The 27,205-nt window shown below is 48.5% G+C and overlaps 4 protein-coding genes and 1 non-coding gene across 6 annotated transcripts in view; 4 read left to right on the forward strand and 1 right to left on the reverse strand.

Annotated features, from left to right (window-relative positions):
• Positions 1–490: 490 nt before the first annotated feature.
• On the forward strand, positions 491–10,012 carry PA2G4 (proliferation-associated 2G4). The gene is made up of 14 exons (XM_023210814.1): positions 491–992; positions 2,742–2,870; positions 3,153–3,258; positions 3,352–3,421; positions 3,715–3,807; positions 5,426–5,489; positions 6,026–6,104; positions 6,539–6,617; positions 6,699–6,832; positions 7,109–7,203; positions 7,327–7,454; positions 7,619–7,672; positions 8,938–9,004; positions 9,098–10,012. The coding sequence occupies exons 1-13, from the start codon at positions 905–907 to the stop codon at positions 9,001–9,003; spliced, it is 1,185 nt and encodes a 394-aa protein (XP_023066582.1). The 5' UTR covers positions 491–904; the 3' UTR covers position 9,004; positions 9,098–10,012.
• Positions 10,013–11,295: 1,283 nt separating this feature from the next.
• On the reverse strand, positions 11,296–11,429 carry LOC111542107. Its single transcript, XR_002731450.1, has one exon. It is a non-coding gene; the product is annotated as a small nucleolar RNA SNORA70 (small nucleolar RNA).
• Positions 11,430–13,271: 1,842 nt separating this feature from the next.
• On the forward strand, positions 13,272–14,818 carry LOC111541860. Its single transcript, XM_023210812.1, has 5 exons — positions 13,272–13,393; positions 13,512–13,656; positions 13,771–13,795; positions 14,177–14,199; positions 14,468–14,818. Exons 1-5 carry the CDS (start codon positions 13,287–13,289, stop codon positions 14,516–14,518), a joined length of 351 nt encoding a protein of 116 aa, XP_023066580.1. The 5' UTR covers positions 13,272–13,286; the 3' UTR covers positions 14,519–14,818.
• A 324-nt stretch (positions 14,819–15,142) lies between these two features.
• ZC3H10 (zinc finger CCCH-type containing 10) lies at positions 15,143–20,336 on the forward strand. The gene is made up of 3 exons (XM_023210811.2): positions 15,143–15,302; positions 16,090–16,153; positions 17,540–20,336. The coding sequence occupies exon 3, from the start codon at positions 17,592–17,594 to the stop codon at positions 18,894–18,896; it is 1,305 nt and encodes a 434-aa protein (XP_023066579.1). The 5' UTR covers positions 15,143–15,302; positions 16,090–16,153; positions 17,540–17,591; the 3' UTR covers positions 18,897–20,336.
• Positions 20,337–25,459: 5,123 nt separating this feature from the next.
• ESYT1 (extended synaptotagmin 1) overlaps positions 25,460–27,205 on the forward strand; it is a 16,889-nt gene continuing 15,143 nt past the window's right edge. For both annotated transcript variants that reach the window (XM_023210809.2, XM_023210810.2), the window contains exon 1: positions 25,460–26,130. In XM_023210809.2, coding sequence (XP_023066577.1) covers positions 25,735–26,130 — 396 coding nt within the window. In that variant the 5' untranslated portion in view covers positions 25,460–25,734. The remainder of the gene's footprint in view (positions 26,131–27,205) is intronic.

Below are 27,205 nucleotides of genomic sequence, written 5' to 3' on the forward strand. Positions count from 1 at the left end.
GTCAACAAACCTTTTTATTTTTTCACGGTAAGAACTCTCAACAAACATGTCTTTCTGAACACTTCCCTTAGGTGCCCCATCCAGGTGCCTGTTATTGGAACAATAATGTCATGTTACTTCATTAGGAGTCCGGCCTCTAGATTGCGAGGCCTTTAAATGGATGATCCCTCCGGTGTCCGGCTGCGCAGTTGGCCCCTGTTCCCAGCACCCTGGGTCTTCTTCCACCTGTCTGCCCCTCCCTGTTCCCCAGCTTCGGAGGACGACTGGACCGGCTGGACGGGTTTCGCCAGCTGACCCAAGTATCCAAGGAAGGGCGCACCCAGCCTCCCCGCCCTAGGTGCACACACTGCCCACCCGCCGCAGCTCCACTCTACTCCACCCCTGCTCGCTCGACTCTAAACCTATTTCCCCGCCGTAGCTCCGCCCCTCTTCCCTCAGCCCGCCCCTCTGTTACTGGCTTTCGCTCCGCGTTCTCTGTGGAAGTGGTTTTTCCGGGAGAGACCACGCTTCCCCTCAAGCTCCCCAACGGCTCCGCCTTCCCGCCGGAGCCTGACCCTTCCCAGCGTGCCCGGCGATTCCGGCGTGCGAGGCCCTTGGAGGGCAAGGCCCCAGGGCCTGGCTTAGGAGCGCGAGAGGCAGGCTGGGAATTGTAGTTCGAAAGCCCTCGAGGGCGGCTAAAGGCTGGCAGTGGAGAGGACTAGTTTTCCCAGCGTGCCCTGCGCCTCAGCCCGCGCGCTCACAGCTTCTCGCTCTCGCCTGCCTGCCCGCTCCCTTGCTTGCTCGCGCTTTCGCTCGCCCTCTCCTCGAGGATCGAGGGGACTCTGACCACAGCCTGTGGCTGGGAAGGGAGACAGAGGCGGCGGCGGCTCAGGGGAAACGAGGCTGCAGTGGTGGTAGTAGGAAGATGTCGGGCGAGGACGAGCAGCAGGAGCAAACTATCGCCGAGGACCTGGTCGTGACCAAGTATAAGATGGGGGGCGACATCGCCAACAGTGAGTGCGGCCTCGGGGGTCGGGGAATCAAGGCTGACAGGGAAGGGTGCCAGGTTGGCCCCGAAGGGGCTGGAGCGGAGGGGTCATGCGAACTGAGCTACTGAGGGGCCCGCACCAGTCCGCTGGGGGCGGCGTGGTGGGAAGACCCGATGTCGCGCCTGGGACCTGAGCGGCCAGGCCCAGGCTGAAGTCTATGGAGGTGCGGGTCGGCGACCGGGATGAGCGCAGAGAGGGTAACCTGGAAGGCTCCGACCCGAGGCCGTTTGTTAGGAGGCAAGACGTGTTTTCTCTTGTTCCTATCCTTCATTCCCTATTTCTGCTTCCTCTGATTCTGGCAACGGCGAGGCCACCTCGAAAAGGAAGCGCCCAGCTATTGACGACAGAAGCGCCCCTCTGTTTTTGTCGCGTCTCCGGGGCGTCAGGAGCCGAGCCGGCACGTGTTGCTGGGTCCCCTTGCGGATGGCTGGCCCCCTTCTTCCTCCACTACTGTCCCTGACACCAGCTTCCCCACCACGTGCTTTGCTGGAGCCTTTCCTTCTTCAGCTCTTACCCTGGTGGGGGCCCCCTTCTACCCTTGGGCCAGCTAAGGGGACCGTTGGAGAGCACTCCTGGAGCTTCTAACACAAGTTTTGGAGCTATATATGGCTTTTCTTGAAGTTACTCATTACTACTACCTTTCCAATCTGTGCAGATAGCCTTAGTTAGCATTCACATTTGTTGTTCAAAGTGACTTGACAACTCAAATATTTTGGGGTCTCCGTCTTATCCCAACTAGGCAAGCTTGCGAACATTACTGGAAAAGGGAGGACTGATTTTAGGATTTTCACAAGTCATCCTTATTCCAGCTGTGCTCTGAGGATCTCAGCAGTTGCCTGCCACTCTAGGCGATGTCACTTTCTCTTTTCTCTTTCCAGTTAGCCTTTCCATTTTATTTAAAACCCAGTTAGGGAGATACAAACTGCTTGTCATTGTGTTTTTAAATGGTTTTAACAGCAAAGATGGTGGGGAAGAGGTATTTAGGATGCCTCCCATCCTGTGGGTGAAAATCTGAGTTTTACTGGCTTTCAAAGAATCACCAAAACTGAGATTTCAAAACTCAAACCTGTGCTTTTATATCACAGTGGACATTTAGTATAGTACCCTGGTTTTTGGTGCCTTTTAGTATTTGAGATACTAGGGGTTTGAATCAGAAAATCCCTTTCTTACAGTTGATAACTTTGGCCTCATATTTCTTTGAGATAAGCCATGATCCCCTGAAATGAAACCCAGGGACCTTAGATTAAGTCCCCTTGGCTTATACACTTGTTTATGAGGAATTAAGTCTACATAGATTGAGATTCCTAACACCTAATTAGAGTGTCTGAGAAAGGAAGGCGGTAACATTTAACAGTGCTTCAGCTTCGAGTCAGCAATTGTGTCTACATTCTTGTCCCTGATGCCTATAAATTTCATCTAGTCTTTCCATGTATGTGGGGATACCATGGCAAGAACCCTCTGAAGTTCATAACTCTGTCCTGTCACACCAAAGGTAGCATCTTTGGAAAGTCCGAGGCCTTGCCTGGGGAGATGGATTGTATATACCCAGTTGTCACATAATGTAAGGAAGAGAAGGGAATGTTGACCTTTCAGCCTCAGGGCAATGGCACTAAGGAGTATTAAAAACTCTAAAGTTCAACTTCCAGGTATTCCTTGGGAGGTAACTAGACAATGAATACACACAAGGTTGACGTGATGGGATTCTATCCTCAGGGGTACTTCGGTCCTTGGTGGAAGCATCTAGCTCGGGTGTGTCGGTACTGAGCCTGTGTGAGAAAGGTGATGCCATGATTATGGAAGAAACAGGGAAAATCTTCAAGAAAGAAAAGGAAATGAAGAAAGGTAAAAAAAAAAAAAAAAAAAAATCCCTCACTAATTTCCTGTTTGACCCTTATTTGGTCCTATATGTTTTTATTTTTTTCACTGTAATGATGCAGTCCCCACCCTGGCTCTGTCTGAGATATTTGGAAATCTGGAATGGCAAGTGGGATACAAGCAGTTTCCTACCTAATACAAACTGATGAAACTTAAGCAAGACCCTGAAAAAATCCTTCCACTTTTCTGAAGGGCACTAGGGCTTCTGGGAGACAGCAAGGCAGTAGGCTGATGGTTTTTTCTTTACAGGTATTGCTTTTCCCACCAGCATTTCGGTAAATAACTGTGTATGTCACTTCTCCCCTTTGAAGAGCGACCAGGATTATATTCTCAAGGAAGGTGACTTGGTAAAAATGTAAGGTTAAACCGTTTTAAAGCATTTTTCTTTTTTTAAAGCATTTACAAAATGCCAGTTCCTAATGCAGTACACTCTGGTCTTGCCTTTCAGTGACCTTGGGGTCCATGTGGATGGCTTCATCGCTAATGTAGCACATACTTTTGTGGTTGGTGTAGCTCAGGTAGGTGGCCTGCTTTTGATCTCTGTTCAGCCTTGCGGGTGGAGGGAATGCACCGCTATTTCCTTCTTATTCCCACCCCCAATCACCACGCAGGTCGAGAGAGTGTCTAGAGAAGCAAAAGGAGAAAGGCTTTTTGTTGTTTTTGTTGTTGTTGTTGTTGTTGTTGCTGTTGCTGTTTTTACCCTCCTGTTCATTGGCTGGCCTTCGCATATGGGTTCACAGATATTAACCAGATAGCCAGCTGAGTTGACAAACTTTCCAGGAAGATACTGATTGCATGTCCTTATCTACAGGGGACCCAAGTAACAGGGAGGAAAGCAGATGTTATTAAGGCAGCTCACCTTTGTGCTGAAGCTGCCCTACGCCTGGTCAAACCTGGAAATCAGGTAAGCTATTTTATCCAGTTCCAAAGCTTGGTTGAACCAAAGATGCATTAGGCACCTGTTGCTACTCTATATGAAACTACCAACCTCCCCTATAGACCCCTTATAAAACAGCTTTTTAAAATTAGTTATATTTGGCTGGGCACAGTGGCTCACGTCTGTAATCCCATCACTTTTGGGGGCCAAGGTAGGAGGATAGCTTGAGGCCGGGAGTTCAAGACCAGCCTGGGAAACATGGTGAAACCCCATTTCTACAAAAAATACAAAAATTAGCTGGTCATAGTAATGTGTGCCTGTATTCCCAGCTGCCAGGGAGGCTGAGGTGGGAGAATCACCTGAGCCCGAGAGATTGAGGCTGTGGTGAGCTATGATCATGCAACTGCACTCCAGCCTGGGCAACAATGAAACCCTGTTTCACAAAAGAAAAAGAAAAAATAAGCATTTGCTGTCCCCACAAAACAGATTAGAATGCCATGTAAAAAAGGATAAACACTGAACTTAACATTATAGGCATGTGGTGGCACATACCTATAATCCCAGCGCTTTGGGGGGCCAAGGTGGGAGGATTGTTTGAACCCAGGAGTTTGAGACCACCTTGGGAAACATAGCGAGACCCGTCTCTGCAAAAAGAAAAAAGAAAACCCAGGTTTGTGACCAAGTTCTTTCACTTGGTCATTCAACCTGGGGCAAATCATTTAACCTGAGACTCAGTTTCCTTGTCTTCTAGATTGGGATATACATCTGCCCTGTTCACTTGCAAAATTTATTGAAGTAGACCATCTTTGTGAAAGCACGGGGTAAAATGATATGCAAATACACCTGGTCCTCGGCTTGATGCCACATTCAGTAGAAGCTATGCTTTGAGTACCCATACAACCATTCTGGTTTTCATTTTCCATGTCGTATTTAGTAAATTACATGAGATATTCAACACTATTATAAAATACGCATATGTTAGATAATTCTGCCCAACTGTAGGATAATGTTTTTTAAGTGCTCTGAGCACATTTAACATAGGCTAGGCTATGATGTTAGGTAGGTTAGGTGTATGAAATGCATTTTTGACTTAGTGATATTTTCAACTTATGATGAGTTTTTTTGAGATATAACCCCATTGCAAGTTGGGGAGCATCTGTATAAAGTATTTTTAGATTGCAGGGATAATCAAACTATGAAACGAAAAACCAGTGAATAAGTATCATTGGGACTTGACAGAGGATATTAGAAGGCTCAGTTCTGCCAGGTTCGGTGGCTCATGCCTGTAATCCCAGCACTTTGGGAGGCTGAGGTGGGCGGATCACGAGGTCAGGAGATCCAGACCATCCTGGCCAACATGGTGAAACCCAGTCTCCACTAAAAATACAAAAATTAGCTGAGCGTGGTGGTACATGTCTGTAATCCCAGCTACTCGGGAGGCTGAGGCAGGAGAGTAGCTTGAACCCAGGAGGCAGAGGTTGCAGTGAGCCGAGATCACGCCACTGCACTCCAGCCTGGCGACAAAGCTAGACTCCATCTCAAAAAAAGAAAAAAGAACGCTCAGTTCTTTTATGCTTCTTATTCTCATTGTAGAGAACTTATTAGCTCCTGATATCTCACCTTTCGTTTGATATTGTACTTCTAGAACACACAAGTGACAGAAGCCTGGAACAAAGTTGCCCACTCATTTAACTGCACACCAATAGAAGGTGAGAACAGATAACAGGGTTGAGGGTCTAAGAATGAGTGGCTTTGCCGGGCGCGGTGGCTCACTCCTGTAATCCCAGCACTTTGGAGGCCAAGGCAGGCGGATCACCTGAAGTCAGGAGTTTGAGACCAGCCTGGCCAACATGGTGAAACCCCGTCTCTACTAAAAATACAAAAAATCAGCTGGGCGTGGTGGCATGCGCCTGTAATCCCAGCTACTTGGGAGGTTGTGGCGAGACTTGAACCCGGGAGGCGGAGGTTGCAGTGAGCTGAGATCACGCCATTGCACTCCAGTCTGGGCAATAAGAGCGAAACTCCATCTCAGGAAAAAAAAAAAAGAATGAGTGGCTTTGCAGAATTGCCCCCTTGAAGATCTATCCGGCTATAACCCAGTCTAAGCCAGAAATCTCAGAGCCCTGTGTTTCCATAACCAGGTAGTTTTCTTACTGCCTACCCCTTCAAACTACTGAAGTAGGTAGATTCGGAAACCTTTTGGGATACTGGATAGCTCGTTCCATGGGTTGTGTCCTGTCTACAGGTATGCTGTCACACCAGTTGAAGCAGCATGTCATCGATGGAGAAAAAACCATTATCCAGAATCCCACAGACCAGCAGAAGTAGGTGCCAACCCTATTCATCACCTTCTATCACACCAGACTAGTCATCAGGCTTTTTTCTATACTCCCAACTGAATCTTGTCTACCCTTTACTCCATGCTTTCAGGAGTGACCTGTTGCTCTTAATATTTCCTTTCTCTAGGCCGGGTGTGGTGGCTCACGCCTGTAATCCCAGCACTTTGGGAGGCTGAGGCGGGTGGATCACCTGAGGTCACGAGTTCGGAACCACCCTGACCAATATGGCAAAACCCTGTCTCTACTAAAAAATACAAAAATGAGCCAGGCGTGGTGGTGTTCCTGTCGTCTCAGCTACTTGGGAGGCTGAGGCAGGAGAGTTGCTTGAACCTGGGAGGCGGAGGTTGCAGTGAGCTGTGATTGTGCCACTGCACTCCAGCCTGGGTGACAGAATGAGACTTTCTCTCTATTCCTTTTAGGAAGGACCATGAAAAAGCTGAATTTGAGGTACATGAAGTATATGCTGTGGATGTTCTCGTCAGCTCAGGAGAGGGCAAGGTGAGGAGAGTACCAGAGTTGGCAAAGAGGGGTGACTGAGAGTGTTCACCAGACCCAATGTGACTTAAATTACTCTTTCAGGCCAAGGATGCAGGACAGAGAACCACTATTTACAAACGAGACCCCTCTAAACAGTATGGACTGAAAATGAAAACTTCACGTGCCTTCTTCAGTGAGGTGGAAAGGCGTTTTGATGCCATGCCGTTTACTTTAAGGTACTACACTTAGCAATGATAGTACGTGGAACCAGTCTGACTCACAGACCATACACCCAGGAACACTTTTTCCTCTCCCTTCCTGCCTAGACTTGTAGCGTGCACGTGCTCACTCCCTCCCTCTCTCTCCCCATCTCCTTCTCACTGAAGGTAACGTAAAAGAGCAATCCTAAGCATGATTTCTGCCTGAGGGTAGGAGCTATTTTAAAATATGAGCAAAATGGTAAGACTTGATGGGGAGTTAAGGATACCTCTGAATATCATCTTCCCTGCCAGAGCATTTGAAGATGAGAAGAAGGCTCGGATGGGTGTGGTGGAGTGCGCCAAACATGAACTGCTGCAACCATTTAATGTTCTCTATGAGAAGGAGGGTGAGTTCTAAAAAGAGCTTCACTTTGGATTCCCTGATTATATGATATCCTTCCTATAAATTCAGAAGAGCTACGTATGACAGAGGAACTTTTTATCGAAACACATCTTCATTTTTGCCATAGGTGAATTCGTTGCCCAGTTTAAATTTACAGTTCTGCTCATGCCCAATGGCCCCATGCGGATAACCAGTGGTCCCTTTGAACCTGACCTTTACAAGTCTGAGATGGAGGTCCAGGATGCAGAGCTAAAGGTTAGTGTGGAATAGAAGGTGGTGAAAACGTACATGGTACCTGCCTGGAAGTGAGGGCTAAATGCCAGCAAAATCCTGAAGAGAGCTACAGTACTGAAAGTAACCCTTTGTTTTCAATTTCCTTCACATTCCTCAAAATTTTTTTCCTTCTTCCTGTTTTCCAGGCCCTCCTCCAGAGTTCTGCAAGTCGAAAAACCCAGAAAAAGAAAAAAAAGAAGGTGTGTTATTACGATCATCCTTCTCTGTTAGGGTGAACCTGATCCCTCTTTCTCCCACGGTGTTAGGTTGTAGTGGGATACGGATGTTTGTACAGATGCTCCTCAACTTAATATGATAGGACTTTGTCCCAGTAAACCCATCATAAATTGAAAATACTGTAAGTCAAAATGGATTTTAAAATATATATATATTTTTAAGAGACAGGGTCTCAAACTCCTGGCCTCGAACAGTCCTCCCACCTCAGCCTCCCAAACTGTTGAGATTACAGGCATGAGCCACCATGCCCAGCCTTGTTTTGGCCAGGCACAGTGGCTCACGCCTATAATCCCAGCACTTTGGGAGGCCAAGGCGGACAGATCACCTGAGGTCAGGAGTTTGAGATCAGCCTGACCAACATAGAGAAACCCCGTATCTACTAAAAATACAAAATTAGCTGGGCGTGGTGGCACATGCTTATAATCCCAGCTACTCGGGAGGCTGAGGCAGGAGAATTGTTTGAACCTGAACCTGGGAGGCAGAGGTTGCAGTGAGCTGAGGTTGCACCATTTCTGCTGGACAACAAGAGTGAAATTCCGTCTCAAAAAAGATCTCACTCTGTCACCCAGGCTGACGTGTAGTGGCATGATCATAGCTCACTGTAGCCTCACGCTCCTCCTGGGTTCAAGTGATCGTGCGGCCTTAACCTGCTGAGTAGCCACCACCATGCCTGACTCAAAATGGATTTGATATACCTTAACCTACTATGAGCCTCATAGCTTAGCCTGGCCTACCTTCAGTGTGCTCAAAACATTTATTGAACAAATTATCATGTATTGAAATAACCATATTGCTTTCACACCATCGTGAAGTTGAAAAATCACAGGTTGACCATTATAAGTCAGAGACCTGTTTATCTTTATTTCAGCTGTGACTCAGAGGATTGAGAGAACTTTATGGCTGGGTGTGGTGGTTCACACATATAATCCCAACAGTTTGGGAAGCCTAGGCAGGAGGATCACTTGAGCCCAGGAGTTCAAGATCAGCCTGGGCAACATGGTGGCATGTGCCTATAGTCCCAGCTACCTGGGAGGCTGAGGTGGAAGGATCACCTGAGCCCAGGGAAGTTGAGGCTACAGCGAGCCATGTTGTACCACTGCACTCCAGCCTGGACGACAGAGTGAGACTGTCTCAGAAAAAAAAAAACACTTTTATCTCTGGTCCCAGACACTACCCCCAAATAGTTAGAAACTGACACATCTTCTCCCTCTCCTTTTCTTGCATATAGGCCTCCAAGACTGCAGAGAATGCCACCAGTGGGGAAACATTAGAAGAAAATGAAGCTGGGGACTGAGGTGGGTCCCATCTCCCCAGCTTGCTGCTCCTGCCTCATCCCCTTCCCAACACACCCCAGACTCTGTGAAGTGCAGTTCTTCTTCTCCACCTAGGACCGCCAGCAGAGCGGGGGTCTCCCTGCCCCCACCCCAGTTCCCCAACCCACTCCCTTCCAACAACAACCAGCTCCAGCTGACTCTGGTCTTGGGAGGCGAGGCTTCCCAACCACGGAAGACTACTTTAAATGAAAAAAAGCAATTGAATAATAAAATCAGGAGTCAAAATTCATCGTCTTCAAGCCCCTCTTTCTAGCCTTTTCTACTACTATGCTTGGTCAAGGTTTGTGCCCTACTACAGAACAGGGCTAAATTAGCCATCACCACTGAAAACTCAGCCGAATTTTTTTATACCACTCTGATGTCAGCATTTTTCCATCTGTTTGGGGCTTTTTCCTCTTTTTTCCATTCTCCCCAAGTATTTTATCTGGCTTCAAAATTAGGAGGATTATTTTTCAGATTGTTTTTATTCAGTGTGGCCGATTCCTCATCTGATTCAGGCTGTCCAGTCAGGCCCCTCCCATTTTAGGAGCTGGAGCCTTCATTTATGAAGAGATTCTCATCTATGAAATGGATCCTCATTTGTAAATCTTTTTTCTTCCATTTTCACAAAGCTGTAAAGAAATAATCCATCTCAACCTTACCCTTTTCTCTGGAGTCAGTGGGGTCTTTCCTCACTCCATCTTACACAAACCTGAGCTGGAAGCTCAACTGGTTTTGTCCCTGTTTGAAATATTGTGATCTCCCTCCCTTGAAAGAAAAACCAAGAACCAGAGGAGTAGACTGACTGAAGATACAACTCCTGGCTTTCTGAAGCTATGGACTTGGATTGGATTGCTGGGGGTTTGTAGAGAAAGGTGACAAATTTCAGTACCTCTGGCATGCTGGAAACTAGGGCTCCCACTAACTTATGAGGTTTTTAAACACATTGAAAATGACATGACATTAAAATAAATTTGGATTTGCTCATAATGATGTGCTTTGTATGCTGCTCTTATTTGATGGAGATGGGGAGAATGTCAGTTGAAGTAGTATTGGAACTGTTCCTCCACAGTGCCATGCTCTGCCTTCCCAAACCGAGCAATGTCTTGACTTGCAGAAGACACAAATCCTAGAATCTTTGATGACATAGTAAGTTATCTGCTGGAGTTGGGTAATGTAATTTTCTAAGTAGAAACAGTCCTCACTGCTAAGATTTGTTTGGGGCTAGGACACTTAATGTGTACTGCAAAAACAACACTGCAAGTGTTTATTTTGAATTCAGGAAGCCAGGAAGAATGTCTGGTACACTAGTTTTCAGGGCCAGACTGAGGTCAGATGGGTAATTGGTTTATCTTACTGCATGTCAGGCATTGCTAAACTAGAGATACTACAAGTGAACAGAACTGAACACTGGACAAATGTCTAATGACGTATATCCACCATTAAAATAGTGGTTTCAGTGCCCTAAAAATCCTCTGTGTTTTGCCTGTTCATCCCTCTCTCCTTGCTTACACATTTGTCCAAAGGCAAAGAATGTACAATGCCAAGAGTGAACCGTAGTGTAAACTAAACTATGGATTTGGGGTGATAATGGTATATCAACGTAGGTTCAATTGTTAACAAATGTACCACTCTGGCAGGGTGGAGGGATGTTTATAAAGGGGGAGGCTATATGTGTGGGAAATGTCTAACCTTCCCCAATTTTGCTGTGAACCTAAAACTTCTAAAAAATAACGTCTGTTTTTTTAAAATATACTAATGTTTACTGAGGGAATCAGGATAAAACTAAAATAACAGACTTAAAGTATGTAAGAAAGAGGGGTAATTGAAGTGAAAGCTTTTTTTTTTTTTTTTTTTTTAGGTAGACAGGAAGTAGAATTTATTGGTGAGTATTAAGAGGGGGCAGCACAGTGGAAGCCCTCATGAGTGCAGGGCCTGCCACTTGTCCAGAGCGCCACGATTGGGAACGTACTTGACCCATCTGGGATGAGCTGCTTCTCAGCCACCATGTCTTCAAATTCATTGGCATTGAACTTGGTGAAGCCCCACTTCTTTGAGATGTGGATCTTCTGGCGGCTGGGGAGCTTGAACTTGGCCCTGCACAGGGCCTCAATCACATGCTCCTTGTTCTGCAGCTTGGTGCGGATGGATATAACTTGGCAATGTGAACCCTGGCCACAGTGCCCTGGGGCTTTCCAATGGCACCTCGCATGCCTGTTTGGAGCCTACACTGGGGTAGTGCAAGGTCAGAAACATGAACATCCATCTGAAAGGACTGTCTCCAAGGTCCTTTAGAGCAACCCATACAACAAACAGGCTGCATCACTACCAGGGAAGCTGCTGTTTGCAGCCATTGCACACTGGGTCCCCATGAGGAAAGGAACTCAGTCAGCTTAATTGGCTGCAGGAAATTAAGTCTATTAAAAAAAAAAAAAAAAAAGGCCGGGGGTGGTGGCTCAAGCCTGTAATCCCAGCACTTTGGGAGGCCGAGACGGGCGGATCACAAGGTCAGGAGATCGAGACCATCCTGGCTAACACGGTGAAACCCCGTCTCTACTAAAAAATACAAAAAACTAGCCCGGCGACGTGGCGGCACCTGTAGTCCCAGCTACCCCGGAGGCTGAGGCAGGAGAATGGCGTGAACCCGGGAGGCGGAGCTTGCAGTGAGCTGAGATCCGGCCACAGCACTCCAGCCTGGGTGACAGAGGGAGACTCCGTCTCAAAAAACAAAAAACAAAAACAAAAAAACAAAAAAAAACGGTCAAGTGCTCATGCCTGTAATTCCAGCACTTTGGGAGGCCGAGGCAGGCAGATCACCTGCGGTCAGAAGATCAAGACCAGCTTCACCAACATGGTGAAACCCCATCTCTACTAAAAATACAAAAAGCCGGGCTTAGTGGCAGGCGTCTGTAATCCCAGCTACTTGGGAGGCTGAGGCAGGAGAATTGCTTGAACTCAGGAGGCGGAGGTTGCAGTGAGCCAAGATCGTGCCACTGCACTCCAGCCTGGGTGACAAGAGTGAGACTCCGTATCAAAAACAAAACAAAATTTCCCTCAAAGAGCTTATAGACCAGTTAGCAATTATCAGTTGAAATGTTGGTGGAATCGATACAAAATAATTCTGATAGGATTTTTTTTTGTTTCAAAAAACTTGTCATATATGTTTGGGTGGTGACAATACTAGAACTACTTAGAAGGAACCTAATTTTAAAAACGTTTTTCAGGGATTGAAAGTGAAATGCTGTAGAATATAATAAAGGGAAACCACAAAAAAAGAGGGATTGTAACAATCACATACAAAATGTTACAGTATTTTAAACTATAAGATGAAGTCTCTCTAGGGAAAGGGTTCTTTTTCATCCCCCATTAACTCAAAACTTTCCTGTAGCCAAATAGGGGATCTGGTTGTTTTCCAGTGCTTCTCACCTGAGCATACAATCAAACTGGGAAGTTCTTTATCTTAACACCAAATGTCATAGTTTCCCTAGATTTGGCTAATTTTCTCCCTATGTCCATTGGTTCGCTCTTCACCCCTAGAGAATCACTGCATAGGTCACTGCAGCCTCGACTTCCTGGGCTCGAGCGGGATTCCCCCACCTCAGCCTCCCAAAGTGCTGGGATGATCACGCCCGGCCCGCTGACGTATTTTCTGAACAAATGATGCATTGTAACTAGGAATCTCTAGTGATATTTTCCTTCAGGCTTCGTGAGGAAAGACCATAGTCAGCTATTTTATTCTTGAAGTTTAGGAAAAAGAATTAAACAGTGAAAGGATATTTTTCGAAGTATGGTAGCTTTCCCAAATCCCCACTTTATATCTTCCTATGTTCTGAAATCTTAGGACCTTCGATGGTTCCGGAATCGAATCACCCTGAAGCAACTTATTTTAGAAAATAAGGCAAACCGGCTGGGCGTGGTGGCGCATGCCTTTAATCCCAGCACTTTGGGAGGCCGAGGCGGGCGGATCGCTTGAGCTCAGGAATTCGAGACCAGCCTGGGCAACACGGCGAAACCTCGTCTCTACTAAAAATACAAAAATAAGCCAAGTGGCGCGCGCCTGTTGTCCCAGCTGCTCGGGAGGCTGAGACGGGAGAATCGCTTGAACCCAGGAGGTGGAAATTGCGATGAGCCGAGATCCCGTCACTGCACTCCGGCCTGGGTGACACAGTGAGATCCTGTCTCAAAAAAGAAAACAAGAGAAAAGAAAAGAAGGGAAACCAGTAAAACAAGAATTTCTGTACAGTTCGCGCCTATCCACAGCAAAATGGAGGACTTCTCCAGGGAACTGCAACTCCCAAGAAGCAATGCGAGGGAAGGTGGCGGTTACTACTTTTTCCCCGTGGGCACCTCTCGGTCCAATATTGGAAAGAGGTGCTAACGTTTAAATAACACAGCGTCCTCATACTAAATCTGGGGGGGAAATTGGTAACTCGAAAACCAAATACTCAGTCTTCGGAGAGAACTAACTCAACCTACTCCTCCTCAATAGGGTCCGAAAACCATTGTTACGCCCATTGGGTAACCCCGCCCCTGGGGAAAAGGGGTGGAAAGCGGAAGTGACGACACCCGGCGCTCTATTAAATAGCCGTAGACGGAACCTCGGCTTTCTCTCGGCCTTAGCGCCATTTTTCTGGGTGAGTTTGGTTGGTTCCTGTGATCGGATTCCGCGTACAATCCGTAGACATCTGACCTTGGCACTTACCATCATCACACCAAACTAACTGTAGCCTTTCTCTCTTTCCCTGTAGAAACCTCTGCGTCATGAGAGCCAAGGTGAGCGGTGCCTGGTAGTAAGCTTGGGAGGTAGGAGTTGGAGAGTAGTAGGGGGAGACTAAGGCAAGTCCGCCATACCCCCTGACCTACTGGGTTTCAAGGGTACCAAGAGCTGGTGGGAGAGGAAAAGTAGTAGTTTGTAAGAGAGCTAGCGGTTAAGTGCTATGGGTAGAGAGGGTGGGAATTAGAAAAGGGTGGAATTCTGCTTTTATGTTGCGAGGGTGTCCAAGTTACTGATGTAGTTGCTACGACCAATCTCATACTTGGTTAAGAATCTGCCCGGTTCTAAAGAGTGCATTTCATATCCCTCCTAAGCCTACTAATAAGCTTTATCTCTCTTTCTTTAAAAAAAATTATCTGCTGCTTGTGAACGGTTGCTAGTGGAGGAAGAAGCGAATGCGCAGGTATGTTGGAGACTTTGCCAGCCCAGGAGGAGGGAGGTTCCTTGGACAAAACTTAGGAGAAACATTTGGTTTGGAAATCTTTAAAGATCTTTAGGAGAAAAATGTTGGAGTGTTTTCTTCCTAGAGCAAAGGATAGAACAGAGGACGATAGAGCCGTAGTACTTGTTCATTTTACCACCTCATTTTATGTGCATGTTTGATTTTATGTGGGAGGGAGAGAACTCTGGTTTGAGAATAGGTATATTCCATTCCTGTGTCTGCTTTTCAGGCTGAAGCGCAAAAGAAGAAAGATGAGGCAGAGGTCCAAGTAAACCGCTAGCTTGTTGCATCGTGGAGGCCACAGGAGCAGAAACATGGAATGCCAGGCGCTGGGGATGCTGGTACAAGTTGTGGGACTGCATGCTACTGTCTAGAGCTTGTTTCAATGGATCTAGAACTTCATCGCCCTCTGATCGCCGATCACCTCTGAGACCCACCTTGCTCATAAACAAAACTGCCCATGTTGGCCCTCTGCCCTGGACTTGTGACATTCTGGACTATTTCTGTGTTTATTTGTGGCCGAGTGTAACAACCCTAAAATAAATCACCTCTTCCGCTCTTTTAGCTGAAGAATTAAATCGTCTTGTCTATTATGTTTTTTATGGTTCCATCGGGTGGGGGTTTTCTATCACTACAGTTTGCCCTGTCACTACCTGTGCTATGGAGGATATCAAAGGCAACAGCCGGGTTATGTGGTGTGGTTTGCATCTCGATGGAGCTGGATGGAATATGATATGTCTCTGGAGGCAGGTTTTAGATTTCGCGGGTCATTTGGGGCCGATGCTGGTACCGCCCCTACCTTCCAGGAGGCCTGCTTTGACGACTACTGCATAGTAGAGTATGTCGCGCGTTTGGGTTAGGTTACCATGGTGACACGCAAAGCGTGGTGGGAACTTCCTGCGGCATGTCGCACGCATACTTTGTACACCATAGAGTATGGTTCCGGGTCTGATAGCTAGAGCGTCACTTCTTCCGCAGGAAGCGGAAGAGCGATCGGGTGGGCGGCTCTTTGTCGAAGCTAGAGGACCGGCAGGCGGCAGCAGCAACTACGGCGGCGGCGGCAGGTGAGGGAGGCGGGAGACTTAGGTGGAGGCCGCGCCCGGAGGGGAGGAGTCGGGGCCGGCCCAGCGACTGGGCTCGGCCGGGCCACACAAGGCCCCCCAGAACCGAGCTGGCTCGTCCTCACACCCCAGGGCAGTGCCCCTTTTCTGACTGACCCCGCATCGCGAGCAAACGCCAGCTTCGTGACGTCACAACCCTGCCCATCCCCTCAGCTTGATGACACCTGGAGCCCCAGCTCCTCGCTTCACTTCGCGCGCCCTTAGTGTCCCTTTCACGTAGCCCACGGCTGAGCGCCAGCGGCACTGCACGGAAGCTGCCAAGCTAGAAGACTTGCTGCGGGAAAACTCCGAGGACTTTTTTTCGCAAACTCTAGGGTGTTGGGAAGCGTCACAATCACTGCCTCCAAGTCTAATCGGCCATCCCACTGCACTGTCAGGCGCTGCCCTTTTAAGGTTCCTCACTAGCCATTACTAACTCCAACCCTTAGCCGGGCTCTGACCCTCACATCCTCTTTCATCTTGATGCAGGGCGTCCCGCACCCTTTGTTCACTCAGAGCTGGTTTTCCAACCCATGCTCCCAGTCCTTCAGAATTAGTTTTATCTCTTACTCTTCTTACTGGCCGCTTCTCCCTTGGACAGGTGAAGTTCAGTTTGAACCCTGAGAAAATCCTGACATTCCCAAAGAAAATCCTTTGCCGTTTTGTCAGATTTCTTTCTTGTGACAACCACCCCATAGTCCTCCACTCTTACCCCTCCTTCCACCCAAGTCTCTGTTTTTTTCCTGCTCAGAACCCAGCAGTGATGTGGAGGTGGAGACCCACAGGAGCCCCGGACTTCACCTGAGCTACCTCAGGTATCAATTCTGGGAGAGTTGGGTGGGGAGGAGCATCATATCTAATTATCTGCTGCTGGTGCGACTTGCAACGTGAGCCAGGTTTGGATAGATGGCATTTGTACTTCACCTGGTCATTCCCCTTTACTAAAAGTTTGTATCTTTTACCTCTTCTTTCCTTGATTGCTTCTACTATTCTGGGACTATCTCCTTTTAGAGGAGGAGGACGCTCTTACAGATTCTCATGTAACTGTGGTCTCTGGTTTGGTTCATTCATTTTAGGGAGATCTAAAGGCAAAGTCACAGCAGTGGGGTGGGGTAGGTCAAGGCCAAAGTAATCAGGAAAGATTCCCTTATGCCCAAAGGGAACAATGTGAAGTTTTCCTATTTCAGCAGCAGGGGGAGCCTGAACACCGCATAGGAAAGGCTTGGGAGGTCAGACACGTGGTAGCAGGGACTCCAGGTCTTACTAGGGGTGGAGAGAGGGGCGGGCTAGAACCAGGGCAGTGGACTGACATTCCAAAGCTCTCTTGGGAAATAGGAGACTTAAAAAGCTTTTATGGAGTCTATAAATAAAGAGGATCTTTATGAGTTGAGGAATGGTGTGGCTGGATGTCAGTGGGATCTTCACAGAGGGGAGTAGGAAGGGGGTGGAGAATGGGGAAAGGTCACTTGTTCCCGTGAAATTAACTCCTTCCCACCTTGACCTTACCACAAATGGTTAGCCCTGGAAATCTAGAAGTGGAGATTCTAACTTAGAACAGCTACCCTGAAATAGAGGGGGGCTGACCTCTCTGCCGCTGACAGTGATGATGGGTAGGAGGGAATACTAAAATATGACAAGTTTTGAGACTCCCCTCAAGCTGGTGACACCAGTCTCTTCACCCAGGATTTCTTGGCTTCTAGAGATTTGATATGTACAGAGCCCTCACCTGAGGAAAAGGAAAAGGGGTTAAGGAAGTTTTGTTACCATCTTCTACAACCCTAGTAGCTCAGTAGCCCATCTTGGGCACTATTCCCAGTTTCCTCCCAGACTGTTCAGATACTGACTGCAGTTTTAATTTCACTTCCACAACTTTAATAAGGTCAGCTCAGAAGGAAAGATGAAATCCAACACTGTTTTTTCCCTGCTTCCTCCTGGGCCTATCGTCATTAGTGAAATTAGGTGGCTTCACCCCAACTCCTTCCCTCCTCTGTTAGCCAGGCAAGTGTGAATCATTCTGACCCAGACCAGGTGCACAAAAGCCTGGGCGGGACTTTTGATGAGTCAGACATTTCAGCCAGAATTCTTATCCCTTAGATTCTCCATCTCTAAAGCCATTGCCCCTCTGGGCCGCCTGCTCTATAGTCAGGAAGAGTGGATCTCCCTGGAGGACTCCTGTTTAATACAGTTCTCCTCTTTTGTAGTGGTCACCAAGAGTGGCAAGATAAAGAAAACCCAGAGTTGGGCGGGACCAGGATGCCTGACCGGGACAGCTATGCCAACGGTACCGGGAGCAGCGGTGGAGGCCCTGGAGGTGGTGGCAGCGAGGAGGCCAGTGGGGCAGGGACAGGCAGTGGCGGGGCCAGCTCAGATGCCATCTGTAGAGACTTCTTGAGGAATGTGTGCAAGCGAGGCAAGCGTTGCCGATATCGCCACCCAGACATGAGCGAGGTGTCCAACTTGGGGGTGAGCAAAAACGAGTTCATCTTCTGCCATGACTTCCAAAACAAGGAGTGTAGCCGCCCAAATTGCCGTTTCATCCATGGCTCCAAGGAGGATGAGGATGGCTATAAGAAGACAGGAGAGCTTCCCCCACGGCTGAGGCAGAAAGTAGCAGCTGGCCTTGGCCTTTCACCGGCAGACCTACCAAATGGCAAGGAGGAGGTCCCTATCTGCCGTGACTTTCTCAAGGGTGACTGTCAGAGAGGAGCCAAGTGCAAGTTCCGTCACCTGCAGCGGGATTTTGAGTTTGATGCTCGGGGTGGAGGAGGCACTGGTGGGGGCTCAACAGGCTCAGTCCTCCCAGGACGACGTCATGACCTCTATGATATCTATGACCTTCCTGACAGGGGCTTTGAGGACCATGAGCCAGGCCCAAAACGCCGACGAGGTGGATGCTGCCCCCCTGATGGCCCTCATTTTGAGTCATATGAATATAGCTTGGCTCCACCGCGAGGGGTGGAGTGCAGACTGCTAGAGGAGGAGAATGCCATGCTCAGGAAGCGGGTAGAGGAGTTAAAGAAGCAGGTCAGTAACCTGCTGGCCACCAATGAGGTATTACTGGAACAAAATGCTCAGTTCCGCAATCAGGCCAAGGTCATAACCCTGAGCTCCACTGCACCAGCGACTGAGCAGACTCTGGCCCCCACTGTGGGCACTGTCGCTACTTTTAACCATGGCATTGCCCAGACTCACACTACTCTCAGCAGCCAGGCTCTACAGCCTCGTCCAGTGTCCCAGCAAGAACTGGTGGCCCCTGCTGGAGCTCCAGCGGCTCCCCCAACTAATGCTGCACCTCCTGCTGCTCCACCACCCCCACCCCCACACTTGACCCCAGAGATCACGCCACTGTCAGCTGCCCTGGCTCAAACAATTGCCCAGGGAATGGCACCCCCACCTGTCTCCATGGCTCCTGTGGCTGTATCTGTGGCTCCTGTGGCCCCTGTGGCTGTATCGATGGCCCAACCCTTGGCAGGAATCACAATGAGCCACACCACCACTCCCATGGTGACTTACCCTATCGCTTCCCAGAGCATGCGCATCACGGCCATGCCACACTGATGGGGCTAATGGACACTCCCCTGGTATAGCCTCCCAGGGCTGGGGTCAAGGGGCCCTTGCCCACTTGCCTAGCCCTCCCCAGCCCTGTCTGAAGGGCTCCCTTGAGAACTAGGACAAGAGACTACAAGGAGTATGTCCTGAGGAGGGGTTGGGTTGGTGTGTTTTCTCTCACCTCCCTTTTATGAGGGTCCTCTTGTCCATCTTCAAGCCTCACAGTGGGGGCTTGCAGAGGAATGCAGACTGAAGCCAGCAGAGAGGAAGGACTGACTGAAGGGCTGTGTCCTCATGGGAATTTGGGAACATCCCTCGTCTTGTCCTCTCTTCTGCACAGCACAGGTTCCAGCACTGGTTTTGGAAGAAAAAAATACCCTGCCCAGAGGGAAAGCCAGGAAAGATTGGGAAGTGGGTGGTTAGGAGAGAAGGCCTGACAAGAGCCTTCAGACAATTTGGGTCCTAGTTGGTTGGGTTGGACAATAAAGGAATTGCTTCTGGGCCCTGGGAAGGCTGGGACCATAGTGCTCCAGCCCAAAGACTAGGGAAGCATTCATTACCCTAGTTTGGCCTGAAAATCCATAGGGCAGGGCCCACTACTTTCCAAAGAAATAAAAGAACAATTATTTTTAACAAATGGAGGCAGTGAAAACTTGCTTAGATATTCTGTGTGGAAGATGGGAGCAGTAAATAGATCTCATGCCAAAATGGGATAAAGACCCCAGCCTCACATAGCTTTGGTAAGATAGATAGAAGCCAGTGAAGGGTAGGGACCCAGAACAAGACCAAATGGGGCTTTGGGGAAGGCACTTTATGGGGCAAAAGCTTTGGAGCCACCTAGTCTAGTTTAAAAATAGTCCCATCTGTTTCTGGTCTCTGTCGGTATGTGCTATTCCCAGGTTTCCTTAGTAACTAGGGCTCCTAGGGTCATTTAGCAGGGCAGGCAGTAAGGAGGGTGTATTTGCTGAGAAGTGGGGATGGGATGTTACATAGTTGACAGGTCCTTATTCAAACAGAGCAGGACAGGTGGAGTTGATGGCAGTTAATGTCCCTCGTACGCCAGCCCTTCTTCAGTGGCCAGTTCCTTAAGCCTTCAAGGCTTGGGAGGTCTGGGAAAAGAGTCCTAGGGACACAAGGCTCAGGGTCCATCCCTTTCCTCTGTCTCCACATAGGACCAGAAGTTTTAAATCTGCTTAAGTCAGTAAGGCCAGGGGCCCCAATAGTCAAACCTCAGTTCCTCCTCAGCTCACGGCTGATGTAAGGAAAACAACTCAGGTGTCTAGTTTAATGGGACAGTAGATTTGGAGGTAGAGAGTGATCCTGGATTGTGTTCCCCTTCATTATATTTCCTGCTACCTCTTGCTGTCTTGTCTGGTTGATCACTCAGGTCACATCTGGGATTGCAGATGGTGGGCTAGGTCAAGGCCAGTCATTAAAAAGCCTAAAGACAAAGTGGGCTAACATTGTTTGTGGATTTTAGAAGCAACACATTGATAAGCTTAATGTTGTTTTTTGGGGCACAATTTTTTTTTTTTTTTTGAGATGGAGTCTTGCTCAGTTGCCAGAAGACTGGAGTGTAGTGGCACAATCTCAGCTCGCTGCAACATGCGCCTCCTGGGTTCAAGCGATTCTCTTGTGTCAGCCTCCTGAGTAGGTGGGACTACAGGCGCCCCCCACCAAGCCCAGCTAATTTTTTAATTTTTAGTAGAGACGGGGTTTCATCATGTTGGCCAGAATGGTCTCGATCTCTCGTGATCCACCCGCCTCAGCCTCCCAAAGTGCTGGGATTACAGGTGGGAACCACTGTGCCCGGCAATTCTAGACTATTAAAAGAGATGGCTTACGAGCATTTAGAGAAGAATGTAACAATAGATACCAACATGAATTATCAGTCAAATCTTGACTGACTGTATTTCCTCCTTGCCAAGTTATCTCCAAAGAGGTAGTTTTGGAAACTTTAGACATTGTATGTCTTGTATGTATTTACTCCAGCTAAAGACCACCAAGAATACACCTGGTAATTGAGCAAGTTGGGTTTAATGGTTATTGCAGTGAGGGGGAGGGCTCACCATTGAGAATACGTGGTGTGTCTCAGCATGAGGGTGTTAGGAAGGACTTAGAGGACTTAGACTTTGGTTAAGTGATTTTGGGGAAGATTCAAGAAAGTGGGTGTTTTTATGGGTTGGGTGCTGTTAAGGGAAGCAAGGATAACTCTATGATTGGGTAGCTTGTCTAGAAGAAGGGCAGACAAGTGAACCTAAGCTGCAGTCAATGAAGTCACTAGCTGGGAAAGGGGATGTTTGCTGTTTTGTGGTTTGCACACTGACCTTGTTTTGTGCTTAAACAAAATTGTCAAGTGATTTTGTTTTTTGTCTCACTTCATCACAGTCACTAAGTGATCTTGTCCAATGCTGGTGTTTTGTGAGATTGTGTCCAAGAGAACTGCTGACCTCAAAAAGAAGAGAACTTTTGGACACAAACACACGTAGCTTACAGGTGCTACCTGTGAGCACCAGGTCAGCCCTAACAGCTCTGAAGCCTGGCTGTGTCAGGCCAGTTGCCAGATTACAGGAGCTGCTTTCCTCTCACCTGCTAAGTCATCACAGATAAGAGGAAAATTACGGGTCAGTTAATAGTAGCATTTTTTCCTTTCTGATGGCTCTGGTTAAAAAATAAGAAGAAGAACAAAATAGTAGCATTTGGTGGAATCAAACTGAACACTTGTACTTAGTGTTGGTTAGTGCATTTATGTTGGAGAAATCTCTGTTGTCTAGTGATAAGCCCAAGGGCTGTGTTTTATTATAAAAAGAAAAAACCCAACTTGGGTAAACATAAAAAGCCCATTTATCAACAGTAACACAGGAAGAGCTAAATAATATTCAAAGTGTCTGTAACTTGGATTGACTAAAACACTGGAGCACTCTCACACTAAAAAGTTGCTTAGATCTTGAGCTTGTCAGGGGAACAATGTTAGAGATCTATATGAGCAATAATTCACATGAGAACAACCTGGGACTTCGAGTTGGCTGCAAAAAAATAGAATTTTAGCCCTCAATGTGTCCATTTATAAATATTTATTAAGAGCATGCTATGTTCTAGGCATCTTTCTAGGAGGCTCCATAAGGGCAGTAGAACCTTGGTAATGGATTATAAATACAGCAGTCTATGTTCTGCGTTAAGTATAACCACTTAGTAGTGTGTTCTTCTAAATGTAATTTTTAAAGAGGGCCATTGACAAACCAGTGTGGTTTGCTGGAAAAAAGAAAAGGCTGGCAAGAGAATGCTTCAAATAGAAGTCTACAAATATTTGAAGGGCTGCCCAGTGGAGGAAGGTCCTGTTTGCTACACAGGAAATAAAAAGGGAGTTCTAGAATAATGGCTAACATTTGTTTTTTGGTTTTTTGGTTTTGTTGTTGTTGTTTTTTGAGATGGAGTCTCGCTCTGTCGCCCAGGCTGGAGTGTGCAGTGGCGCGATCTCGGCTCACTGCAAGCTCTGCCTCCCAGGTTTACGCCATTCTCCTGCCTCAGCCTTCCGAGTAGCTGGGACTACAGGCGCCCGCCACCTCGCCTGGCTAGTTTTTTGTATTTTTTTGGTAGAGACGGGGTTTCACCGTGTTCGCCAGGATGGTCTCGATCTCCTGACCTCGTGATCTACCCGTCTCGGCCTCCCAAAGCGCTGGGATTACAGGCTTGAGCCACCGTGCCTGGCCTATTTGTTTTTTTTTTTTTGAGACACAGTCTCACTGTGTCGCCCAGTCTGGAGTGCAGTGGCGTGATCTCCACTCACTGCAAGCTCCACCTCCATGGTCCATGCCATTCTGCCTCAGCCTCCCAAGTAGCTGGGACTACAGGTGCCCGCCACCACACCTGGCTAATTTTTTTTTTTTTTTTTTTTTTTTGTATTTTTAGTAGAGACGGAGTTTCACCGTGTTAGCCAGGATGGTCTTGATCTCCTGACCTCATGATCCGCCCGCCTCGGCTTCCCAAAGTGCTGGGATTACAGGTGTGAGCCACTGCGCCCGGCCAGCTAACATTCGTTGACTGCTTAATGTAAGCCAAGGCTCTGTGCTAGGCACTTTACATGCAACATCTCACTGACACAAGGGGTACTACTATTGTACCCATTTTACAGAGGAGAAAGCAGGCTTAAAAAAGTAACCTGCCCAGGGTTCTGCAAGTAAGGAATGGCGCCAGGAATCTATTCAGGCAGTCTGACTCCAGACTTGACATAAGAAAGTTCTAATGATATAGCCATCCAACAAAGGGATCATTACCTGGCAGTTTGTTTGTTTGTTTGTTTGTTTGTTTGTTTTTTGAGGCAGAGTATCACTCTTTTGCCCAGGCTGGAGTGTAGTGGCGTGATCTCGGCTCACTGCAACCTCCACCTCTTGGGTTCAAGTGATTCTCCTGCCTCAGCCTCCCAAGTAGAGTAGCTGGGATTACAAGGCGTCTGCCACCATGCTTGGCTAATTTTTGTATTTTCAGTAGAGGGGGTTTTGCCATGTTGGCCAGGCTGGTCTTGAACTCCTGACGTCAGGTGATCCGCCTGCCTTGGCCTCCCGAAGTGCTGGGATTACAGGGTGAGCCACTGCGCCTGGCTTGGCAGTAACTTCTGAGGAATAAAGAATACAGAAGGAATTTCCTCAAATCTTGTTGCCCTTCCCATCTTTGTGAGCTGAGATCAGAGTACCGTATCTCACCCTCTGCCTCTCGGAGGCGATTATGGTTTACATATAAATGCAGATTGCAACTCCAGGAAGTTTATTCTCTCTCCTCCTGTAGGCCTCATGCTGTAAGACACTTCCTCTAACAAATGGCCATCCCTTCCTGTTGTTCACTTACTGCTTATTACCACCAGGTGGCACCTGGGCAGCAGAATTGTCAGTGGGCGGGGACACACCCTGTTTACTTGTGTTGGTAACTAACTGCATTGCAGCTGCTGATCCTGTGGCTCCTGGGCCCCAGCCGGCACAAGACCTTCCTGAGGATGAAGTTTTATCCCCTATATAATTTCTGATGATCTGGATGAGGTGAGGAAGGGAGAAGTTTGGAAAGGAACATCCATAGGTCATCCTCTCCATTCTCCCATCCTCAGGAACCTCCTCCCCTACTCCAGTGCTTGGCAAATTTCAGTTTATAGAGAGGTTTCTCTCTCAGGAGTTTCATCCATGTTCCTGCTGTAGTTCTGCTTTATCAGTTGGTGAGCAGATCACTCGTAATTCCTCCAAGTTCCTTGTTTCCTTTTCTACCTGCTCACCTCTGGGAATACGGAGGATGTAGGAGAGAGAATATTGTTTCTTAAATAGTTCTGCAAACTGAATGAAGCAGTTGAGATACTACTGGCCCTAGGGAAGTAGAGAAAAGGAAGTGAAAAAATTTAAGTGATAGAGGCTGGGCAGGGACAGGTTTTAAGCAGCTTTGGTAAACATAGGCCAATGAATTCTATGCCCTGCAGAACCAGATAAAATTTATCAGCTGCAGGCCTCATCCTGTAAGACACTTCCTCTAAGAAATGGCTAGTTTCTCCCCAATGATCAACCTCAGTTCTGCTGCTGCATCTGACAGATTTACATAATATGCCCCATATATACTGCATAAAAAGGTAATCATCTTATGACCAACACTTCCGTCATCAACGTCCAGTTAGCCTAGTACCTAGATCCCAGGACAACACTCTACCTCTAAGGCCAGTTAACTAGTAACAATAGTCATCGGTGTACCCTGCACTTTTTCCTTCCTAAACCTACACAGTACACTGTGGGCCTGCATTAGTTCTGTACCTGACTGGCAAACCTTCCTTCTAACTCAGGCAAATGTGAAAGGGAATTGTCTTTCCCTCACTCTTCATCCCTCATCTTAGTGTCCTAGAAGTTCCTCAGGGTCAGAAAATTCTTGGAAAATGTAATAATTTGCGCTGCCTCCCTCCCTTTTGGAGCCAACTAGTCTTATACCCATCCTCTATGATAGAGATGACTTACTAACTCTTGGAAATTTCCAAAAAGAAATAAAGCCTCACTTTCTATTAACTCCTCTGCTTTTTTCCCCACTTTCCCTGAAGGCTGGATTATCTCAACTGTATAATTTTCTGACTCTCCAGTTTTCTCCAGGGTCAGTCGTTACACCACACAAACAAGGTAGGGGATTGGGGACAGGATAGACAGGGTCAATCTTCAAACACTTTCATTCCAAATATCGTATCCTTTCCTTTTGTAAAGGCAGGCAGGAAAAAGCTGAAGGATAAGGAATGTGCTTAAGAGTATGAAAACTAAAAGTCGGCAAAAGAATATATACATATCCCAGACCAAATCCTGCCAAACTGTCCGAATGAGTAGAGGGAAATCCTGACGCTCCACAACCCCTCAGCTTCGCAACTTGGGCTTTCTCCAAAACCAAGAAATTGGCGGTGCGGCTCTGCATGACGTCATACCACAGGCACTCCAATCCCACGTGGGGGAGCTCTTGGTCCCGCCTCTCCTGGAATGGTGCACCACGCCTTCTCCTCTTTATTACCAATCGAATGCCTCCCCTGAGCCCCTTTCTTCCTTTTCCCGCCATCCCAGACCTCCCATCTTGGCCTTCGGGCCCAATCAGGGAGGCCCTACCTATCTGAAACCCGCTGCCTTCCCCGCGGAAGAGGGGAGGAGTTTCAACCTTTTAACTCCACCTTGGTCTGTGCAGCGCGGACCAACCCAAATCGCCAGAAAGGAGGGGCGTGGCTTGAAGTCCCCCTCCTCCATCCCGGGGATCACGTTTTGCCACTGGCGGGGGGGAGCTGATCGCAGGACTAGGCAACTAGGCAACCTCCAGCCAGTCCCTGGGCCGGGCGGATCCTCCCAGAGGTGGCACAATGGAGCGATCTCCAGGAGAGGGCCCCAGCCCCAGCCCCAGCCCCATGGACCAGCCTTCTGCTTCCTCCGACCCCACTGACCAGCCCCCCGCTGCTCACGCAAAGCTAGACCCAGGTTCTGGGGGCCAACCTGCTGGCCCTGGCGCGGCGGGTGAGGCCCTGGCGGTGCTGACTTCGTTCGGGAGGCGGTTGCTGGTGCTGATACCGGTGTATTTGGCCGGGGCAGTGGGACTCAGCGTGGGTTTCGTGCTCTTCGGCCTCGCTCTCTACCTGGGCTGGCGCCGGGTCCGCGACGAGAAAGAACGGAGCCTTCGAGCAGCGAGGCAGCTACTGGACGACGAGGAGCAGCTCACGGCGAAAACTCTTTATATGAGTCATCGAGAGCTACCTGCCTGGGTGAGCGACCACCCTCGGTCCTCTGTGCAGCATAGCCCCCTTCCACTCCTTCCGTCTGGGGCTTTTCCTCCTTATGCCTAGAGTCAGCTCCCCGCCTTGGGACAGTGGGCCCCAGACTTTCCCCTCTCCCCCCGCTAGCCACCTACCTGCCTGCTGGACGCGCCACTCTTGGGACCGACTGCTGACTCTCCCCACCCACCCCTTCCCACGCCCAGACTGGATCCTTCCACAGAATCAGGACTTCTTCCTCTACTCTTGGGCAACAGCAGTCATAACATCTGGGGACCCCGTCTCAGCCGAAGCTCCCCCTCCTAGCCAAGCCATCTCCAACGCCCCTCTTGCTTTTGGTGCCACTCGCGCCTTTGCTGCTCCCGGAAATCCTGGTCCCGTTGCCTCTCAAAGGTTTCCCTAGTCTTTGCTATGCCCCTCGAGACTTTTTACCTACTTAAGGCCTTATGGTTCTCTCTTTTCTCGCTTTTATCCCCGGGTACCCGCTGGAACCCAGCCCCGGTCCCTGGACGACCCTCGGGCAGCCACCTTCAGGCCTCCAGCCGCCAGGCTGCAGCGCGGCAGAGGCGGCTGCTGGAGGGAGGGCGGGGTACGGGAGGAGGTGGTGCGGCTGCTGCAGGGCCCGCGGCCCACACTCCCCCCGACTCCCTCGGCCGGCCACACCCGTTTCCGGACTGTGGGCTGCGCTTGTTCCGTTGGGGCAGAGACCCTTATTTCTGCGGCGGCGAGTCTGCTGTGCTGAGGCGGATGCTTCTCTTTAGCCTTGCAGAGGCAAAGCCCGTTACCCGGCCCCTCCCAGCAGAGGTGCCAGTCTAGGGGGAGAATGGTAGCAGAGAGGAGTCAAAATTGACACTAGGCAGACACAGCCAAGCTTCCCAGGCCCTGGACTGGAAAGGGGAGGAGAAAGAGGGTGAAATGGCCATAGGGGACCTGTAGCCTAGGCAGCAAGTGTTTGTCTCCTCGTCATCATGGAAACCAATCTACCCGCAATACAAAGCACAGGTGTCCTTTCCCTTAAAAGGAGTCACACAGAGAAAGATAGAGGAAAAGAAAAAAAAAAAAAAAA

Source organism: Piliocolobus tephrosceles, chromosome 10 (genome assembly GCF_002776525.5).
Source record: "Piliocolobus tephrosceles isolate RC106 chromosome 10, ASM277652v3, whole genome shotgun sequence".
In the NCBI taxonomy this organism is placed as follows: domain Eukaryota; kingdom Metazoa; phylum Chordata; class Mammalia; order Primates; family Cercopithecidae; genus Piliocolobus; species Piliocolobus tephrosceles.

What these genes read in the sequence shown, in the direction of transcription:
- PA2G4 (XM_023210814.1), top strand. Translation starts at nt 905, where the DNA reads ATGTCGGGCGAGGACGAGCAGCAGGAGCAAACTATCGCCGAGGACCTG. An exon ending in AATCCCACAGACCAGCAGAA is followed by an intron (nt 6,105 to 6,538) that starts GTAGGTGCCAAC and finishes TATTCCTTTTAG; the next exon opens with GAAGGACCATGAAAAAGCTG. An exon ending in TCCAGGATGCAGAGCTAAAG is followed by an intron (nt 7,455 to 7,618) that starts GTTAGTGTGGAA and finishes CCTGTTTTCCAG; the next exon opens with GCCCTCCTCCAGAGTTCTGC.
- LOC111541860 (XM_023210812.1), top strand. Translation starts at nt 13,287, where the DNA reads ATGGAGGACTTCTCCAGGGAACTGCAACTCCCAAGAAGCAATGCGAGG. An exon ending in CCTTAGCGCCATTTTTCTGG is followed by an intron (nt 13,657 to 13,770) that starts GTGAGTTTGGTT and finishes CTTTCCCTGTAG; the next exon opens with AAACCTCTGCGTCATGAGAG. An exon ending in TCTGCGTCATGAGAGCCAAG is followed by an intron (nt 13,796 to 14,176) that starts GTGAGCGGTGCC and finishes AACGGTTGCTAG; the next exon opens with TGGAGGAAGAAGCGAATGCG.
- ZC3H10 (XM_023210811.2), top strand. Translation starts at nt 17,592, where the DNA reads ATGCCTGACCGGGACAGCTATGCCAACGGTACCGGGAGCAGCGGTGGA.